The sequence below is a fragment of the Python bivittatus genome, unplaced genomic scaffold (genome assembly GCF_059951505.1).
Source record: "Python bivittatus isolate LINGU-HERP-01145 unplaced genomic scaffold, Pbiv_v1 ctg000480_np1212, whole genome shotgun sequence".
Lineage (NCBI taxonomy): Eukaryota > Metazoa > Chordata > Lepidosauria > Squamata > Pythonidae > Python > Python bivittatus.
In genome coordinates, this window is record NW_028277075.1 from 16,176,966 (window position 1) to 16,197,376 (window position 20,411).

At 36.6% G+C, this 20,411-nt stretch overlaps 1 protein-coding gene across 5 annotated transcripts in view; it reads left to right on the forward strand.

Annotated features, from left to right (window-relative positions):
- Positions 1 to 20,411, forward strand: part of HECTD1 (HECT domain E3 ubiquitin protein ligase 1) — a 69,216-nt gene that overhangs the window by 30,389 nt on the left and 18,416 nt on the right. For 2 of the 5 annotated variants that reach the window (XM_088145398.1, XM_088145394.1), the window contains exons 18-28: positions 1,180 to 1,274; positions 1,665 to 1,770; positions 3,381 to 3,515; positions 3,597 to 3,736; positions 4,164 to 4,487; positions 4,935 to 5,101; positions 5,327 to 5,503; positions 10,301 to 10,996; positions 13,179 to 13,400; positions 18,608 to 18,741; positions 19,981 to 20,137. In XM_088145398.1, coding sequence (XP_088001524.1) covers positions 1,180 to 1,274; positions 1,665 to 1,770; positions 3,381 to 3,515; positions 3,597 to 3,736; positions 4,164 to 4,487; positions 4,935 to 5,101; positions 5,327 to 5,503; positions 10,301 to 10,996; positions 13,179 to 13,400; positions 18,608 to 18,741; positions 19,981 to 20,137 — 2,353 coding nt within the window. Of the gene's footprint in view, positions 1 to 1,179; positions 1,275 to 1,664; positions 1,771 to 3,380; positions 3,516 to 3,596; positions 3,737 to 4,163; positions 4,488 to 4,934; positions 5,102 to 5,326; positions 5,504 to 10,159; positions 10,997 to 13,178; positions 13,401 to 18,607; positions 18,742 to 19,980; positions 20,138 to 20,411 lie in introns of all 5 variants that reach the window. The other 3 variants (XM_088145393.1, XM_088145396.1, XM_088145397.1) reach the window with 2 other exon arrangements.

Genomic DNA, 20,411 nt, shown 5'->3' on the forward strand with positions numbered 1-20,411 from the left:
CTTTGGTAGGACATATTTTCATCTTGGTATTTTCAGTAAATAAGGAGGCTGTGAGTCTGTTATAGAGAGGTTTCTCTGAACTCATATCTTGGCCAGAAATGTCTTTCAATTCATTTAATAGATTTAAGACAGCTTGTCCCTGGAGACTAAAGATTCTAGGGCTTCCTAAATGATATAGGATATTTTTTTATGCTTGACATGGCCCTTAGGTCCCTTTCAGTGCCAAGGAATAGTGAGATGAAAAGTCTTTCAGTATGATTATTCCCAAATTTCCTCTCTGGAGTTGTGAAGCTAAGTAAGCTCCCTTGCACTTGAGGAGACTGCATAGACTATAAAACAGGTCAAATAATAATTAGAATGTAAATTATGCAAATGTCATAGTGGCTAGAACCAAACAATACACCATGCCTATTGTGTGAGAAAGATAGTGTCAGAGTAGTTCTTGGCCAACGCTGCATCTTCAGCTACCAATTTAGCAAACACTTTGCTAATAAGGAACATTACTGAGAATAATCTGTATTCTGTTTTTGACTGTATTCATGAAACACGGTTACATTCCTAGTTAGTGACATGGTTTGCACATTGTGCCATGGTGTGGATGGCTAAAAGAATTATATTGAAAATTGGGGAAGTAATATTATTCTAAATGTTAAGGAATGGCTTTTGGAAATGTGTGACCTGCTGTGGAAAAGATAATACTTTCTGCTAATCAAAGAATGAAGCAATGTGTACTACTTTGGCAAATATTTTGTGATATTTTACAATAATGTTTTGTATTGATTGTATTATAATATTTTATGGTATTAATGAACCAGTGACTATTGATAATTTTAATATATAAGATAGATTTTTTCTTTTTTAGTTTTTTTATTCTTTTTTCTGTTTATATTCTTTTTTCTTTAAATTTAAAAGGTTTCACTTAATTGTTTTCTTTAATATATTTAGGTGTTTTATCAATATTTTGTATTTGGAAAAAAGCAAAAAAACGTTGTGCAAAGTGTGTGGAATATTTATAATTGCTTGGTTTCACATATTAAGACAAAAAGAAACTAAATTTTAATAACATGATGTGTGGATCTAGCCAATATGAATATCTGTCCTATTTCACTCAGGTTCGTTCATGCTTATTGTGTGGCCTGTTATTTTTTGCTACCATTAAATAGTGTTTTCTTATCTTAGAATATGGATTATGATTTGAAACAAGACTGTAGTCAATTAGTGGAAAGGATAAATGTGTTCAAAACAGCTTTCAGTGAAAATGAAGATGACGAAAGGTAACTTACAGTCATTGAACATGTTATAAATGTATGCTGATATTATAAACATTTTATAATATTTCCAACAGTAAAAACAAACACATACTGTATTGCATCTTCAAAATAATTATATATTAGCCAGTTATTGTTTAAAATTGCCCATTATTTACAGCAGTGCTTTCCTCCTTTCCAGTATATATGGATTATTACTATGATTTCACATGCATCTAGCAGAGTACTGCCATTTTAAAAAACATTATTTTTGATTCCCCATGTTTAGATATGCAAACAATATTTTCTAATGAATGTAGATTGACATTTTGGTAATTATACACTGTGTCTAATTTGAATTCATCTTTAAAATAACATGTTCTCCAAATATAGTGCTTATTTTTTCTTTGTTCATAGTCGTCCAGCAGTTGCATTAATTAGGAAATTGATAGCAGTGTTAGAATCTATTGAACGGCTTCCTCTACATTTGTATGATTCACCAGGATCATCATATAATCTCCAGGTAACTTTGCAGTCCTATGGAAATCTACTGTATCATGTTGTAGACTAAGTTACTGTTAACAAATATAACATATACATTTTTAAAAATATACAAATGCAAAGACAAAAATAAGTGCAGACGTTATTTAACAATTAAAAACTGAAGAGGTGTGTCTTTAGTTCTGAAGGGAATGAGAGGGGAGGCCAGTTGCAATTCCTGCATAAGTGCATTCCACAACTTGGGAATTATGTGGGGCCTCACTCTCACCTGCCAATCTCTAAGAAAAGAGCCTCTCCTGCAGATTTTAACAGCCAGACAGGTTTTTTTGTGAGAAAGAGGGTGCCTCAAATAACCTTTAAGTCCCTAAATAAGCCAAACATTAACAAATTGTGCTTGGTGTGCAAGTGTTTTGATATAGGTATTGTATGATCCATATATCTTGCATGAGTTAGCAACCAGGGTTTCACTTTTTGTATTAAGTGTAGCATGTGAACATTTGTTTTTGCCATACTTTGAGAAAATTATTTTTATCTCTTCTCTGCTATTATTTTTGTACATTTAAATAAGAAAAGATGACCTAGTTTTCATTACAGATATTTCTAATATGCATCAATTCCAGTTGGTGACAAAGCTAGATTTTTTAAAAAATTATTTTTTCTGCTGTCTTTCTAGTTCTATAACACCTATTACAGTCTAATTCATGAATGAATAATAGCACTTTGTGACCTATTTGCAGAGGTTTTGTGGACAAAATTTCTTGTATCAAAGCTGATTTGGATGCTATAGCTGATAAAAGTTCCAGTTAATATAAATGTGCCTTTTTTTGCCCAGAGTTGATACTTTTCCATTTATATAGCCTGGAGATGAGGCTAGTATCCTTGTCTTTGCCCTTCCTGTTTTATGAAAGCAGATGAAGAAGACTAGTCAGATGAGTAGGGACATTAACTGAAATGGAGCACAGAGATACTTTTATGATAGTTTGAATTCTTTATCCAATTTGGACTACAAGTTTACATGCGATTCTGTTTGAAAACTATTAGGAAACTTCAGTTGGCTTACTACTTTACTTCCAGGCACAATTCAAAATACTGTATTTTATTATTAAAAATGTAAATGGTTGATTGGGGTTAAGCTGTATGCAAGATACAAAGCATAGCCTTGCAAGTGTTGGAAGCAAATTCCAACAGTAATCTAAATATGAATTCTGAAATCGCAGGAAATATTGTCCAGCTGAAATGGTGAATATCCTAAATCTTATGGTATAGGGTTTAAGGTATTAGAGTAGTAGAATATCCCCAATTAAAATTTCACTTTTATGGGTTTGAAATAGGATGGGGCACAGCTTCTTCCTTGAATTTCCTTGTATTATGTTGTCAGGATTACTTTTCTTATTTGGTGTTCATAAGCTGTGTCAGTAAGGGGAGTTTTTTCCTTATTCAAAAAAGGACGTTACATCCAAGCTGTCATGTTGATATAGATATGTAATACCTACTGAAATTCTCAGTTTTCTAATAAGGAATATTTGTTTTAATTTGTAATTGTAAGTTTCAGAATTCGTTAAATTTAGCTCAGAAATATATGAATGATCATGACATACATGTCTAAGTAAAACTTGGTTACATTTACTATAGATATTAACAAGAAGGCTACGGTTTCGCTTGGAACGTGCTTCTGGGGAGACAGCTTTGATAGACAGAACCGGTCGAATGTTGAAAATGGAGCCTTTAGCAACAGTAGAATCTTTAGAACAATATCTTCTTAAAATGGTGAGCAAAACCCTTTTCATACCACTGTTTATACAGATGTCATGTATTCTATGATGCTTTAGTTACCTTCATCTTTTTTAGGTGGCAAAGCAGTGGTATGACTTTGATAGAGCATCATTTGTTTTTGTACGAAAACTGCGTGAAGGTCAGACATTTATTTTCAGGCATCAGCATGATTTCGATGAAAATGGAATTATTTACTGGATTGGAACAAATGCCAAGTAAGATTTCAGGGATTTAAACAATGCTAGAATGTTTTAAAATGAAGTAAAGCTTATATTTAATTTTTTAAAAAAATATTTTTTTCTAAAAATACTGTTAGATCTTTTATATACCAGTTCTTAAATAATTTTTTATAAAAATAGGATTTATTTCACTGTTCATGTGATTTCAGTTTAATCTTTTAAATTTAGGGAATGTAGAAGATTAAACTGATTAGATATGTTAATATTTATGTTAGCTCTTTGAATTATATTCTTTCATTAGTAAAAATGTTTAGTTTGATAGGATAGAAATATAAAATATGAAAATGTAACACTTTATGTTTGCATGAATTATATAAAAGATGACTTTTAATTTGTCCTGCTTTATACTTTTATGTATTCTGATTCATATTCTTCATGAATATTAATGTTATTTTTGTTGTAGAACAGCATATGAGTGGGTAAATCCAGCTGCCTATGGACTAGTTGTAGTTACATCTTCAGAAGGAAGAAACCTGCCATATGGTCGTTTAGAAGACATCCTAAGCCGTGAGAGTTCAGCTCTAAACTGTCATACTAATGATGATAAAAATGCATGGTTTGCTATAGATCTTGGTCTTTGGGTGATACCATCAGCTTACACACTGCGCCATGCTCGTGGTTATGGACGATCTGCTCTCAGAAATTGGGTTTTCCAAGTTTCTAAGGATGGACAAAACTGGACTACTTTATACACTCATGTTGATGACTGTAGTCTAAATGAACCTGGGTATGTTTCTCCTTTACTTTTTTTCGCTTGCGTGCTCATTTATATTAATTTAAAACAGATTTTCTTTTTGTGTCTATGATAATAGTATACATTTAGGCCAATGAAACATTCTGAACCAACTAAATATACAAAGAATAATCTCTGGTACTAATGAATTCAGGAGTGCTACTTGCATTCTGGAACTTTTTAGTGAATTATGGAAGTATTATTTTGCTTCCTGTTCTTTAAAACAGGAAACAATCTGTTTTAAAAAATGGCTTTATATACTCTATTATATAATACAGTGGAGAGGCTCATTCCCTGATTTTCAAGGTGCCTGGCTTTTTAAAATATTAATGTTTTAAACTCCAAACCTCAATGTAGTTAACTTTTATGTGTGTTTTTGGTCATATATCTTTTTTTTTTTTTTAAATCTGGAATTTTGATGCAATTTTCCCAACTATAAAGTTCAACAGCAACCTGGCCACTAGACTCGCCAAAGGATGAAAAACAAGGTTGGAGACATATAAGAATTAAACAGATGGGAAAGAATGCCAGTGGGCAGACACACTATCTCTCCCTGTCTGGATTTGAACTTTATGGCACTGTGAATGGTGTATGCGAAGATCAGCTAGGTAAGCAATGTAGATTAAATGATTTTTCCTTATTATTATTATTACAGTAATTTGTACCTAAATTACATACTTTCCCAATATGTCTTGGTAGTCATTCAGTGATTTTAGTGTGATATATAATCAGCTAGGTTGCATTCATTGCATTTCAGCTACTCTGAGCCAGGTTAGACTGCCAAAATGATACATCAAAACAGGGTGTATAATCCAAGTTTCACCTCTATTTAGGAAAAGCAGCTAAAGAAGCAGAGGCTAATCTGCGAAGGCAGAGGAGACTGGTTCGTTCTCAGGTTCTGAAATACATGGTTCCAGGTGCCCGTGTCATCAGAGGAATTGATTGGAAATGGAGAGATCAGGATGGTAGTCCACAAGGGGAAGGCACTGTTACAGGTGAATTACATAATGGTAAGCAGATATTTAAATAACTTCCTCTTTTTAAATGACTACTGAAATACTCTTGCATATTTAAGCAGTGTGAATGGGAAAATGTGTATTCAGAAATCATGAGGAAAGCAATAATTGGTACATTTGGCTGATAATTTGGCCGCTTTATTCCCTTTTGGGGTAAGCAACATTATACAGAGCAAAGAAAAGGAATAAGAAATAGACAGCTAAAGAAATAATGACACGGGATAAGAAAAAGAAAAGGAAACTTAGCTAAAACTAATTTACTCCAGCATTACATCCCTCCATACCTTTCTATTCTTAAAAAACATCCTTGCTTTCACCAAATTCATGCACTGCTTCATATGTTGTCTTTTGTTTCTTAAACGTTTCACTTCTCTCTCTTTCCGATCTCATCAACTCCATCCAATTTTCTCAGTCCTACCCTTCTCTTGATATGAATACTCTTTCCTCATATATTTGTTTTGCAGTTATGTCCTCATTCATTCTCTCTATGCAACCAAACCACTTCAATATACTTCTTTCTCACTAGTCACTCACTTTAATCCATATTCATTCCGCACCTGTACATTGTTGACTGTGAATCTTTGTACTTTATCCCAGATATTCTCAAGAACCCTTTTCCTACTGCATTCAGCTTATTTTTGCTTTTCCTGACATACCCAACTCTCATTTCCATATAATAAAGTGGACTGTAGCATATTTTTTGTAGAGCCATTTTCACTTCTTTCAGCAAACATCCACTCCTTGCAAAAGTCTACATAAAACCTACTACTTTTTTTAACTGGTATTTGTACATTTTAAAATATCTCCATCCATTTTCCCACTGTTAATGAATATTCTACCAAGGTACACAAATTCACCTACTTGCTCTAGTTTTTTACCATTTATGTATAACTTGCAAATGTTCACTCCATTTTCCCTGTCAACCTTGGTGTTTGATAACTGAATTTTCAGATCCGTATTCCTCATTATATTACAGTGTCGTCCATAGAAGTATATGTAAATTCATGTCCCTAATCAATTCATTTCTAACAATATCACAAGTATTCCTTATATATTTATTCATAAATATATTAAACAGTCAAGGGGACATAATATATCCTTTTCATATTCCTTTCTTAGTGCTGATCCATTTGCTATGGATTCCATTTATTATGCTTTATTTCCATCATATGCCGCTCTTATTACTGGCAACAAACTTCAACTCCATATTTGTACAAAGCTTTCTCAAAAGCAAGAAACAAACAATAAATACTGTTTTTCATATTCATACATTTGTCAGTGATTTGCTGAAAAGCAGTGCTGTGGTATGCATACCCCCTGCGCAGTATAAAACTTGCCTGCACTTTCTGTTGTTGACTCTCTTACCCTTTCATTCAAAATTCTGCCAAACACTTCCCAGCACACATCACCAAATGGCCAATAGATAATGACCTCTTCTGCCCATCATAGTTTTGGTCAACCAAAGTTTTATATCCACTTTTTAATAAGATAGAGAAGGCATAGACAAGGCTATCAGCCTAACCATACCCATGCCGCATGTAGCTTTCCCTGCTAATGTTAGGGACAGTAGTAGTCAGTTCTGGCACCTCTTAGCCAGTATGCCCCAAATTTTAACAAAAGCCCAAATTTACTTCAATTGCACTGATGCTAATCTACACACATCCTATTTTATGCAAACTGGAATCTCTAACCTAAAGAACAATTTGCAAGCCAGCGCATTTTGCTTATATCCCAGTATATGCAATATGCTGATATGCACACAGGAGGTGAATTGCTTAGTTATTAAATTTCAGTTTTCTACTCTGATGATACCTGTTTGTCTGTGTTAAATAAAGAGGGCAATTGCTGAAATTAAACTCATTTATGCTTTTTGAGATGTAATTAGTTCCACACTGCTAAGCACAATTGTTTGGAAATAAGTTCAGTTACCAACAGTTCAAACTTAACAAAGCATTATATTTATTTCCAAAGGAAAGGAGAACCAAGAACAACTGAGGCTTATACTAGGTGAAATTCCTCTAAAAATAATTAAAACCAGCCATTCTCTTAAAAATAACAGCAATAATAAGTGATTAAATAGTATAGGCTCTAGACCTAACACCCCCCCCCCCCAAATACAGAGATACAGTCGGGATGACATCCCTAGGTATTTTTCAAAACTAATCTACCTGGACACAAGAGATTCTTCATGTATAATTCTAGAAACGTTTATTTCAATAAAACTAGTTAGCTAGTAAAGAACAGTTTGTTGTACTGAGCCAAAATTCCTTGGTTCAGTATGATGCGCCTGTGGACAAAGTATCATGTTTGAATGTAGCGTGTTTTTCACATTTAGTTATGAAATTATTATTGCATATCTTATGCTAATTGTATAGGTTATAGAGTTTAGCTGTGACCATTGTACCCTTATTTTTTGTGTGTTTCAATATGAATGATCTATTAATTATTCAAGAAAAGCTAAAGCTTCCTCTATATAATATAAAAACAGCTTGCTATGTTTCTTCTGGCTTAGCATTTGCAACTTGCTTTTTTTTCCTTTGGCTTTTGTCAAGTGTACTGTGTGTTTTCTTGTTAGCTTCACTGGGATCTAATTTCTGTTTTTAACATCATATAGAATGAAATTAAATTGGATAATGCTAAGGAGAATTTTTAATGCCGTAATAATTAGATTTTTAACACTATTTTTAAGTGAGCAAGGATATGAGATGAATTTTCTACTGTGTGTTAGATGCAGTTTATTTATTTATTTAAATTTATTGGCCGCCCAACTTGTATGGACTCTGGGCGGCATACAAAACTAAAAAAACATAAAAACAGCGAGAAATATTAAATCAACAGGCAGCCCAGACTAAAATACTCTGCCAACAAAACCCACAAAACAAAACAGGGGCAAATATCAACCCCAGGTTTGGGACCAAAGCCAGGTTTTCAAGACTTTCCAGAACTCTCTATAAGAGGTCTATAAGGTCTATGTATCCTAAATCTTTCTGCTTTAAAATGCCTTTTCTGTATTTATGATTTTCATATTTTACAGAAAGTCACATTAAAATAAAAGCACTGAATTTAATAGGTCAGTTATTTTCTGAAATAAAAATCTCCTCCTGATCCACAATGAACTGCTAGTTTAGCACTTCTGAAACCTTAGATTTTCTCAACTTAGGACTTTTAGATTTATAACATGTAGAAAATAAAGTGCTTTCTCATATTTTTTTTTCAAAATACAGTGATACCTCGGGATACGAACGCCTCTGCTTGCGAATTTTTCGGGTTACGACCAGCTCCGGCCCCAAAATTTTACCTCGGTTTGCGAACTCCGCCTCGGGGTACGAGCCATTTTCCACCCGTGCCACGTGGTCCGCGGCCATTTTCTGCCCGTGCCACGTGGTCCACGGCCATTTTTCCGCCCGTGCCACGTGGTCCGCGGCTGTTTTTCCGGCCCTGCCGCATGGTCCGCGGCCGTTTTCACGCCGCGCCGGGCTGTTTTCGCGCCGGGCCGGGCCGTTTTCGCGCCGCGCCAGGCCGTTTTCGCGCCGGGCCGTTTTCGCGCCGCGCTGCACCCGGCCATTTTCGCGCCGCACCACGCCGCTTTCCGTGTGGTCCGTGGACGCCAGAACGGATTAACGGTAATTACATTGAACCTTATGGGAAATTGCCTCGGGTTGCGACCAAATTCGGGCGGAGGGCGGAACGGATTAACCGGATTTACATTGAACCCTATGGGGAAATTTGCCTCGGGGTGTGACCAAATTCAGAGGGCGGAACGGATTAACCGGATTTACATTGAACCCTATGGGGAAATTTCCTTCGGGTTACGACCAACTCGGGATACGCCCAGAGTCACGGAACGGATTAAGTTCGTATCCCGAGGTACCACTGTAAGTTCAAAATAAGTGATTACAAATGTAGAAGACAAATATGATAGTTTGGAATTTATTGGAAATGTTAATGCATGTTTTACAATTAGAAATTTAATAAAACAATTGTTCATTCAATAAAGATTAGATTGCTAATTATTTAAAACAGAAGTTAAACTAATGCATATAATTTACCTTTAGCACTAGCAGGAAACAGCTGGAAATGACACTTGGAAAAGTTTGCTCTGCTTTTTTCCCTTCCCTCATCCCACAATTAGCAATGTTATTTGAATGCCTAGTAGCCTTTTAGAGGAGGAGCTGCCTATTTTTAAGACTGACTCCATGGTTGCTGGGATAGCCTTGATTGCTGCATGATCTCGATAGTGATTAATGCAGTCAAAAAGGGAGTGATGTCATCTGAACTATTTCGATAACTTAAGATTTTAAAACATAGAGTTATGAAAGATAAATAGCAGTAAATGTCCAAATATTTATTTCACATAGGTCAGTTTTTACATTTAAGGAAATTAATTTTTTTAAAAAAGTTGATATCAAATTCTGTTTCCAGCATTTGGATGGGTTCGCAAATCCTTAAAATTATAGTAAACAATCTGATACATCTACAATAATCATGCTGTTTGAGTTTTAAATTTTTATTTTACTTCAAATTCCATTAAGTATTTCTATAGCTCAGAATAATGGCCCGATGGGAAGCTGATCCCATGTTGTGGAGCTACTGTCTGACACGCTCCTGTCTGCTTTCTGCTGGGTCTCACAAACTCCTGTCCCTTTCTAGGCTGGATTGATGTCACCTGGGATGCTGGTGGCTCTAACTCTTACCGTATGGGCGCAGAAGGAAAATTTGACCTCAAGCTTGCCCCAGGGTACGACCCTGATTCAGCGGCATCACCCAAACCTGTTTCATCCACTGTTTCAGGCACAACGCAGTCATGGAGCAGCTTGGTGAAAAACAACTGTCCAGACAAGATGACTGCTGCTGCAGGCTCCTCAAGTAGAAAAGGAAGTAGCAGTTCTGTGTGTAGCGTGGCCAGTAGCAGCGACATCAGCTTGGGTTCGACCAAAATGGAACGGAGATCTGAAAATGTAATGGAACAAAATATAGTTTCAGGCACTGACGTCCATGAGCCAATAGTTGTACTTTCTGCTGCTGATGGCATGCCCCAAACTGAAGTAGGTTCAGCATCCAGTGCAAGTACCAGCACCTTAACAGCAGATGTGGGCAATGAAAATGTTGAAAGAAAGCTAGGACCTGACAACTCAATCCGTGCGACTGGGGAATCCAATGCCATATCCATGGGAATTGTTAGTGTGAGTTCTCCAGATGTTAGTTCAGTATCTGAGCTAACTAATAAAGAAGCTGCTTCCCAAAGACCCCTTAGTTCTTCAGCAAGTAACAGACTATCAGTGAGTTCACTACTGGCTGCTGGAGCTCCAATGAGTTCCAGTGCAAGTGTTCCTAACTTATCTTCACGGGAGACCTCTAGTTTGGAGTCCTTTGTCCGGAGAGTGGCAAACATAGCTCGCACCAATGCTACTAACAACATGAATTTAAGTCGAAGTAGCAGTGATAACAGCACTAATACTTTGGGAAGAAATGTCATGAGCACTGCAAGTAAGTAAAAAGTGTTTTGATAAGCTGATATAATTTCTATAGAAGAGAGAAAGAAAGAAGAGTGTTATGTTGAAATAAGTTATGAAAGGGCAATTGAATATTGTCCCACTTGTTATATGGTATTGGATTTAGTGCTGCTATAATAGTTGTATTGTAAAATGTTCCTTGCACTTTTTAAGAAGGGTTTGGTTTTGGGTAAAATAACTTTTTTTCATACTTTGTTCATTAAAACATCAAGTATAGTCTACCCATTACAGCACCATTATCCTTTGGTTATAGCTAATTGTATTAACTAAACCTTTAATTCTAGCCAATTGCTAAAGTCCCAAGAAATGCATCCATGTGTTACTGACATCTGCTTAGAATGTTACATTTCTACTTTATTTCACTTAGAAATCTGTAATCCTTGTATTGTGACTTTGCCTGTCATTCATTTTCTTAACTAGTACTTTTTCTTGAATAGTGGATATTGACTATTTTCAGTAAAGAAAAAAATGTTAAATTATTTTTATAATATAACCACCAGAAGATACATAGTGCCACTTTTGAAAAAAAAATTAAGTATGTTTTACTGCAGTTTCCTACTAAAGAACAGGTAAAAAAAAGCCAAGAATGTATTCTATTTTGGCAGATTGAGGACCTATTGCTGACTGTGTTATACTGAAAGAATACAATGTCATGTAATTATCATTTAGTCTTTATGTCAGCTGTTGCTTTTACTTAGAGCCATTTTTTTTAAAAAAATGAGCACTGTAACATGCAGTGAAGAAATAGCAAACTTGTTTTTCATAGAAAAGAACTTAAAGCCATTAGAATCTGAAATGTAGCCCAAAAAGCGTGAACCATTTGAGGGGCTGCTGTTCAGTTTTCATTTTGTTTTGGAATGTTATTGCTTGTACTTTGGAAACGTAAAATAAATTATAAAAGGTATATAATGACTTAGGACATTTTTATGGAATCAATGTATGTTGTGTTACATGTTGCAACTTTAAACATTTAATTTTTAAAAGATGAAAGAAGTTAAATAGCTTGGTAGCCTGTATGATGTATTTTGCAATTATATAAACATTTTATGGTATCTGATTTTTCCAACCTAAAGTACAGGTAGCCCCCAGTTTAAGAACAAGTTCTGTTCCCAAGGTCTGTCCTTAAGTTGAATTTGTATGTAAGCTGGAGCAGTATTCTTGTATAATACTGTATGAGTAGTATTATATAATTAACTCAAACCATTGTGTATTTAACTCGAATCATTGTGTATTTAACTTGAAGTTTGCTACGATAGGCTCCATTCTTAACTATGGGTCGTCTGTAAACCGGGCATTCTTAACCCGGGGACTACCTGTATCATTAAGAAAGGATCAATAAATATAATGATTGCTAGCAGGTAGTGAAAGTTTGGTTATGAGTGTTGATGGCAGACCGTAGTTTGTTATGATGCACTGCTGAACATACCATGGTTAACAAATGGACAGCAAATGATAATCCGAACTGGGGAAGACCTAATGGTTTTCAAGGAGAGGAACTGTTACACATCCTGAACATACAAATATGTTCATTTTATATCAATAGAATTGTTACCTGTAAGGAAATAATTTACTTCGGGTGAGATGGGCAGCCATATAAATTTGACAAATAAATAAATAAAATAATCCTTCATGTTGGCTGTTCAGTCTACATAAGTCAGAAAAAAGAAATAAAGATAGTCCTGCAGAATTTTCTAAATGTGTTTCTGCTTAGAAGAGAAATGGAGGCAATGACTCCTACTTTAGCCCTTTTTTTTTTTTTTTTGGTTTCTCTGGTCCTGCTCTACTAAGAGCGGCTGATTGGATGCAGTGATGCTATGAATTTGTGAAGTAAGAAACATTGCTGAACAACTTCCTTGATCAGGGCAGTAGCCCACATACATCAACTCTTTATAATCACAGATTTTTTATAATATGGATTATGCATCATATAATTAAAACTGGATGTGTGGGCTACTTCATAAGAATCATATTTGCTTCTATACTTATTTTGATGTTCTGTTTTATTTGACAGTCTTTTTTTTTCTTGGCCTGCAGTTCTGCATTAATTACCTGTGACTTCTGTTTTTTCTTTTTTAATATTGGTTTAATACACAACACTCATTAATGTAAATTGTACTATTTTGGATTATTTATTTTATCTTACCATATCTTTATAGCTTCTCCTCTAATGGGTGCCCAAAGTTTTCCTAATCTGACTACAACTGGTACCACCTCAACAGTGACCATGTCTACATCCAGTGTTACTAGCAGCAACAATGTAGCCACAGCAACTACAGTTTTATCTGTGGGTCAGTCACTTAGTAACACTCTAACTACTAGCCTAACATCAACATCTAGTGAGAGCGATACAGGTCAGGAAGCAGAATATTCTTTATATGGTAAGTTTCATTTTTAAATGAGCATAAACAGATTTCCCATTCATGGTTTATTTTTGTCACAGGTTTTGTGCTTAGTAATTTCATTTACTAAAGCATATCAAATGATTGTTTATCCCACTATTAGCTACATAAAGGCCTCTTCACAAAGGATTTCAACTACTATCAATGTTTTCATATATTTCAGCTCTACACACCCCTCTAACATGGTTGTCACTTAAGGTACTTTATTGACATTTCAATAATTTCAGTATTAAAGGTGTTTTAAAATACAGGACATGAAAATTGATTGCCATAGTAAATGAAACTATCATCTGTATATGTTTATTGTACAGATTTATGGGTAGTCTTCCTCATGCTATGCTACAGTTACTCATTTGAAGAATAGGTTTACAGTAGTTACCATGGCATACATATAACGATTTAGATAGAACTCTGCTTCTGAAATGACTATTTCTCACTCTTTTTTTTAATTACAACTCTCTTTGTTCCTCTGTAAATTGGTGAATTGTGTGGGATATTTCATGAAAGAATACTTGTGGATGTGAATGGATTTAGGAGCATTGTCAAAAATGATGTTGAAAGGCACGTCTAGCTAGTAATTAACATTTCCATAGTGTTTTTAAGTATTTTATGTGTATTGGTTTACTCAAATTCAGAAACTCAGTCCTCCAAAGCATTGTTGGCAGTTAGTTTGTACATTGTGTTTGGAAGCAGCACTAGCCCTAGTTTGTTGTTTTAGATATCTGCAGCAAATTACAGTTATAAAAGGCCCAGAGCAGGGAAATCTAATTGGATTTATATGGTCTGATATAAACAAAGAGGCTTATTTATGATTTCAGCATAAATATGGTTACTTATTTTAAAAATACATCAACACATTTTTCATGGCGCTAACATCCTTATAGTCTACTGCTTCAGAACTAATTGAAATTGCTTCTGTTTGCAGTCTTCAACACAGTGGCTTGATTCATATCTAATATTAAGCTAGGATTTTTAATTATGATTCCTTGAACCAAGTATAGTGGTCTGCCTCACACAAAAAGTATGAGAATTAATGAATAGTTTACGTGTCACATTAAGCCAGGAACAGATATGCCACGCTATGGCTTGGCATATGTGAACCCATTCTTGTAGACATCCACAAAATAACCCTCAAAAACAGCTGAAGTGTTACAGTACATGTTTGGCAGAACAAAACCCTATATATTTAGAATGTTCTTGCCATAGGAAACAGCAGGAAGTCAGAACAAGAATCTTGCTCCTTGTAATACTGACCAGCCAGTTTGCAGAAACATTGACAAAAGGGACTATTTTCTAAAAAGTACATAGAAAATCCTAAGCAGCTCTAATTGAATTGTCTGTTTTATCCTGAGGTACTAGACCCAACACTTAGATCAAAGCTTTGAGGCTCTCATCCCATTTTTCAGGTAGCAGTAGTAGCTCCCAGCACCAATATTCCATCTCAGTCAAGCAGAAAATCAAGTCCAGTTGCATTTCCATTGTTATAATATGTGCCTTCCTTAAATGTTTGCAAACACTGCATAGTGTGGCTGAGCAGCTGTAGTAAAGGCTGGTTATGCTTAATTACCTAAAAAGAGTTAATTAAAACTACAACAGCAAAAGAAAATATCACCTTCCCCAATTATTATTTTTTCAGGCTTTGCCAACAATACCAGCATTTAAGTATATGCATGTACCAGCTAAACAGAAGAGCCCATGCTTAAATACAAACCAGTAGCCAAACTACCACATGTCATCTCTAATTTCTGAAGTGCATTTAGAAGTACATTTATAAGGTAGAAGAGCACGGACAAAATAAGTACATACACGAAAACCTTTGTAAACCAGTATAGAGTCTATTCTCTGTCTCCATTAATTGCCACTCAGTTACACTGCTTTTAAGCTAAAATATAAAAACCAGTAGATGTGAACTAAATTGGGATGAAAGTCATCCAGATCTGTGCTTATGAGCTCCAACAGCAGAATCAGATCTAGAATGGCTCTTGAGTGAGCCCTGTGCACCACTGCTGTTCCTGTTCCCCAATGGTGTTTCCCAAATCACTCCAACCAGCCTCAGCCAGTAGCAGCTATGGTACTGACTAAGGTAGGATTTAAAAATGATAAAATGCAAGACATAGTCCTCTTGCATAGTACAGAACATTCAAGACTTCCCACTAAAATGGGAGCATGAGAAGTTGAGCCTTGCAATAGCTCCTCTGAACCTTGCATTAGCTCTGCTCAGTTATTATTTTGGCCAGTTTCGTGTCAAAGGAAGTGAATAAGGGCTATTACAGAACATTAAAAATGCTGCTGCTTGAAATAGTTGTATTTTACTCAAATACATGAAACAGACTTTGGGGATGTATGTTTTGATTCAGAGTTGTGGACATCTTCCATTGATGCCCACAAAGAACTCTGATTTATTTATATGTTTACTATAAAAAAACTTAATATTATTATGGTGTCCAGAACTATTTCAGCGTGAAATACTGACCTCCAGCCACCTATTATTTGTATTCTCCAGAATAATGGGTACCAATTAGATTTACACCAATTGTTAAGCAATCAAGAACTGAACCCAGGACACTGTTCTGAAACACTGTCAGTTGTCTCTCTCCAAAAATGCAGTTAATATCATTATCATTACCCAGTAAGACAGGAGCTTTGGAAATGACACTGGGGTAACTAACTGAGGGTTTTAAAGGAAACTAATATAATGGGATGAGAAAGTAAAGGCCATAGTTGTTAGATACACAGAATGGGGGGGAAAAGTGGTGACAATTCGTACAGAGAACAACAGCAGGGAAAAAGCGAAGATAATATGTGTGTGAGATAAGATTTGTGGATGAGGAAGGAAGATGTGTGCATAAGTTAGAAGCAGTATATGGTGAAAGAGTGTTTATTCTGAGGCATAAAGGGAATATTTTATGGATTTACAGTATAGAAGCGGATTTATGTTTTGGAACTCAGGCTCTTGATTAAATTATTTATATTTCAGTATCTTTATAAAAGACTTAATCTTATACAGTGCCAGAATTCTGAGTTAATACTGATGTATTCAAGTTGTATAAAATCATGCTTTGAAGTATAGAGTACAAAAGGAATGATTTGAGTTTCTATGAACTAGAATATGTTTTAGATTTGGAAGAGAGAGTAGAATATGCCTGTTTTTTCTTCTGTTGAATTCCTTGACTACAGAAGGAAACCAAGCAAAAAATGCAAGAAGCTTTGTGTAAGCAGGAGGAAAGGGAAACTTATTTTTAGAAACAATTAATACATTGTTGAGCCTCTTACTTCAGATTTTGATATTTTTACAATGTATAACATCACAGTGAAGGATTGGGGAATAGTGCAGATTTTGCTTGGGGAATATTTTGTCTGCTATTACTGAGATATACTCATGTATATAGCACACAAAATGTATTGTAACAGCTTGGCATTATTTGATCAAATAATACAGGTTGTCCTCGAGTTATGCCCATACATTCAGTGACTATTCATAGTTACAACGGCGCTGAATGAGGGGGATCCAGGCACTTGTTGCCTGGCTCGTGATTACAACCTCGCAGTGAGCCACAGTCACATGATTGTGATTTCCAACATCCCTGCCAGTTTTCCACAAGCAAAGTCAATGGGAAAGCCAGCAGGAAGTTGGAAGTCACTCCCACTCCTGCCACTTTTTTGCCTGCCCGCACTCCATAATGCCTGCCTGCAGCACCCCCTGGCCCTCTGTGGCGCTTGCGTACCTACCCATATTCTGGAGTGCCTATCCGTGGCACCCATACTCCCCACCCGCACTCTGGAGCTCCTGTTCGCTGCACCTCCACTCTCCCACAGCCCCTGCACACCACACTCTAGAGCTCCTGCCCACAACACACACACCCTCAGCACCCACTGGCTTGGTTGCCTGGGACTCCTGCCTCTCCCTGCTTAATGACCTGAGTGGTCCTGGGGTTACAACAGCTGTCATTAAGTGATGCAGTCACATGACATTGCGCTTTACATCCGCATTGCTTAGCAACAGAAATTCCAGTCCCAATTGTTATCATAACCTGATGACTACCTGTATGTGAATCATACCATGATTGCAAAATGTCCTGATGAACAGTGATTATGCAGATCTAGGCAACAGTCACATAAAGATGGGACTATAGTTCAGTTATAGAATATATGCTTAGATTAAATTAAGGGTTAATCATTGGATTGTGTAAATATTAAAATTAGCCTAAAGCTTTTACAGGAGCTCTAGGAATCTGAACCAAGTTTTTAGAAGCTGTGTGTGGTGTACCCCTGATGCTTTGCATTCACCCTTCAGTATTGTTTCTGGAAAGTTAGTCCAGAAACTTAAACTAGAGTAAATAGACTAGTTGCTTGCCTGTCTTGATATAGATTATTATCTGTGCACCACGTTAAATATTAAGGGGAAGACTAGGTACACTTTCTGCATGGTTTGAACAGAAAAGGAGAAGCCAAAATGGAAACAAGGCTGGAATTGGAGGAAGTTCCATAAGTTAAGAGTTCAAAATCTCTGTCAAGGGTAGAAAAAAGGAACTACCTGGATAGAGCGGTGGAAGGAGGCAATTTCTGTAAGCGGTCTGTTTCTGGCAAGAATGGTTTGTACCATCCTCTGCAAACAGTTAGAAGCATAGAAAGATAAAAGTTCTACACTCTGCTCTACATTGCAGTGATTGTATGGGAAATGAGATCAGGCATAGGAAGTTAGGGATGATTGTTTGGGGTTTTATCATTTTTTCTGAAGGCAAGAAGTGGAAATGTGTCTTCTGTGAGGCATTATTTCACTGCTATTGTGAAGTTTTAAAAAATGTGCGATGAATAATGGGTATCAAATCCCATTATCATACTGGGAAAAAACAGCATATTTGTGTTTCATTTCTTTTAACTTTGAAATTAAAAAATGAGATTGTTTTTTTTATTTATTACAAATAGTTTTCCATTCCTTTTCAAGTTGTTTTCTATTCCTTTTCAGGTTGTTTTCTGAAATACTTTTTCCCTTTTCAGCTTACTGTTGCCCTAATTTGTCATAATTTCTTAAAATAGGTTTCAGTCCTGTTTTCTTGAACATCGTGCTAAGTGAAACTTCTTTTTCCTGTTCCTTCTTTGAATTTATCAAATCAGTTCATCTATCATCCTTGCTGTCCTTCTGTTTAAAGAGTTCCTTATGGTTGCCTGTCTGTTTTTCTGTGTAGATTTTCTTGATAGTTGTCGGGCTAGTACTCTCTTGGCTGAATTAGATGATGATGAAGAACTGCCAGAGCCAGATGAGGAAGACGATGAAAATGAAGATGACAATCAGGAAGACCAAGAATATGAAGAAGTAATGGTAAAGTATATATGTTTTGACAGTACTACATTTATTTCTATTTACATTATTTCTTGAATTTAAGAGAGATTTATAATTGTAGCAATTTATAATTTGCTAATTGAGCAGCTTATAAAAACCTAATATATGTTTGCTTTTTATTTGGTGAATTTAGGCTTAAATATAACTGATAACAGTTTTTCCATTTTTACCCATAGTTTTTATGTCTGTGTACAGATAGTCCTCGACTTACAGCCTTTTGTTCAGTGACCATTTGAAGTTATAACGGCACTGAATGAATGGTGGCTACAACCAGTCCTCAGGGTTCCAGCCATCCCAGCACCCCCACGGTCATGTGATCGCGATCTGGGTGCTTGGCAACCTGTTCACACTTATGACTGGTTGCCAAGTGCCCTGCAATCACATGATCACCATTTGCAACCTTCCATGCCGGCTTCCCCAAAAAGTCAAAGGGGAAGCTGGCAGGGAAGATCACAAGCCACTGGGTTAAGTATCCCCCACCCGTGCACCCTCCCCCAGCCCTTCTGTGCTCGTGCCATGCCAGCCACTCATACATCCCCATTCACCCTCTCTGACCTGCACTGCATTCCCACATAACCTCCCCAACCTGCACAGCACCTCCTGCACACCCTCTCCAACTCATGCGGTGCTTCTCGCGCACCTCCCCGAACTGCATGGTGCCTCTCCTACACACCCTTCCCAATCTGCCCAGCACCTCTCGTACACCCTCCACAACCCATGTAACGCCTCTCACACACCCCCTCACATACCCTTTCCAACCCACACACACCCTCCCCACCTAACGTGGCATCTCTCGCACACCCTCCCTGGCCCATGCGGTGCCTCTCACACATCTCCTCGCACCCTTCCCGACTCTCCCCATACCCCAACCCACACCCTCACTACTTCCCCGACCTGGCAGCAGACACTTACCTGCCTGCAGGACTGGAACTTGCACCTTTCTGCCAGCTTCCCCATTGACTTTGGTTGTGGGAAGCCGGCAGGAAGTTGCCTCACCTAACGACCATAGGATTCAGTTAACAAAGGCAACCAGGACTGCAGGGATTGACATCGCTAAGCAATGTGGTCATGCTTTACAACTCCATTGCTTAGTGACAGAAATTCCGGTCCCAATTGCTCTCGTAAGTCAAGGACTACCTATATGTTTTAAATCAAATGAATATTTTCAATTAGTCCTACATGTTTTCAGTTACTTCCATGCTGCAATGTTTTGAATAGGAAGAAGAAGAATATGAAACAAAAGGAGGACGCAGAAGAACGTGGGATGATGATTATGTGTTAAAACGCCAATTTTCTGCTCTAGTACCTGCCTTTGATCCGCGACCTGGCCGTACTAATGTTCAACAAACAACTGATTTAGAAATTCCTCCCCCAGGTACACATGAGAGCAATTTGAAAAATGTGGGAAACTAACATTGTGTGTAAGAATGTCAGAGGAAAAAAAAATTGATCTGAGGAGAGGAAGGGGGAGGGGGATTTTTAAATAGCTGGTTTCACAACTTGTGTAAAGCCATAACAATGTGGTGGGTTGGGTTGGGTTTAATAGAACGTTTGAACCCGACTTCTGTGGTTTATGGCTCAGCATTATTAGACATGGTATTACCCGGGTGGTATATAAGTTCAGGCATTAGAAAACACATTAAGCTGAT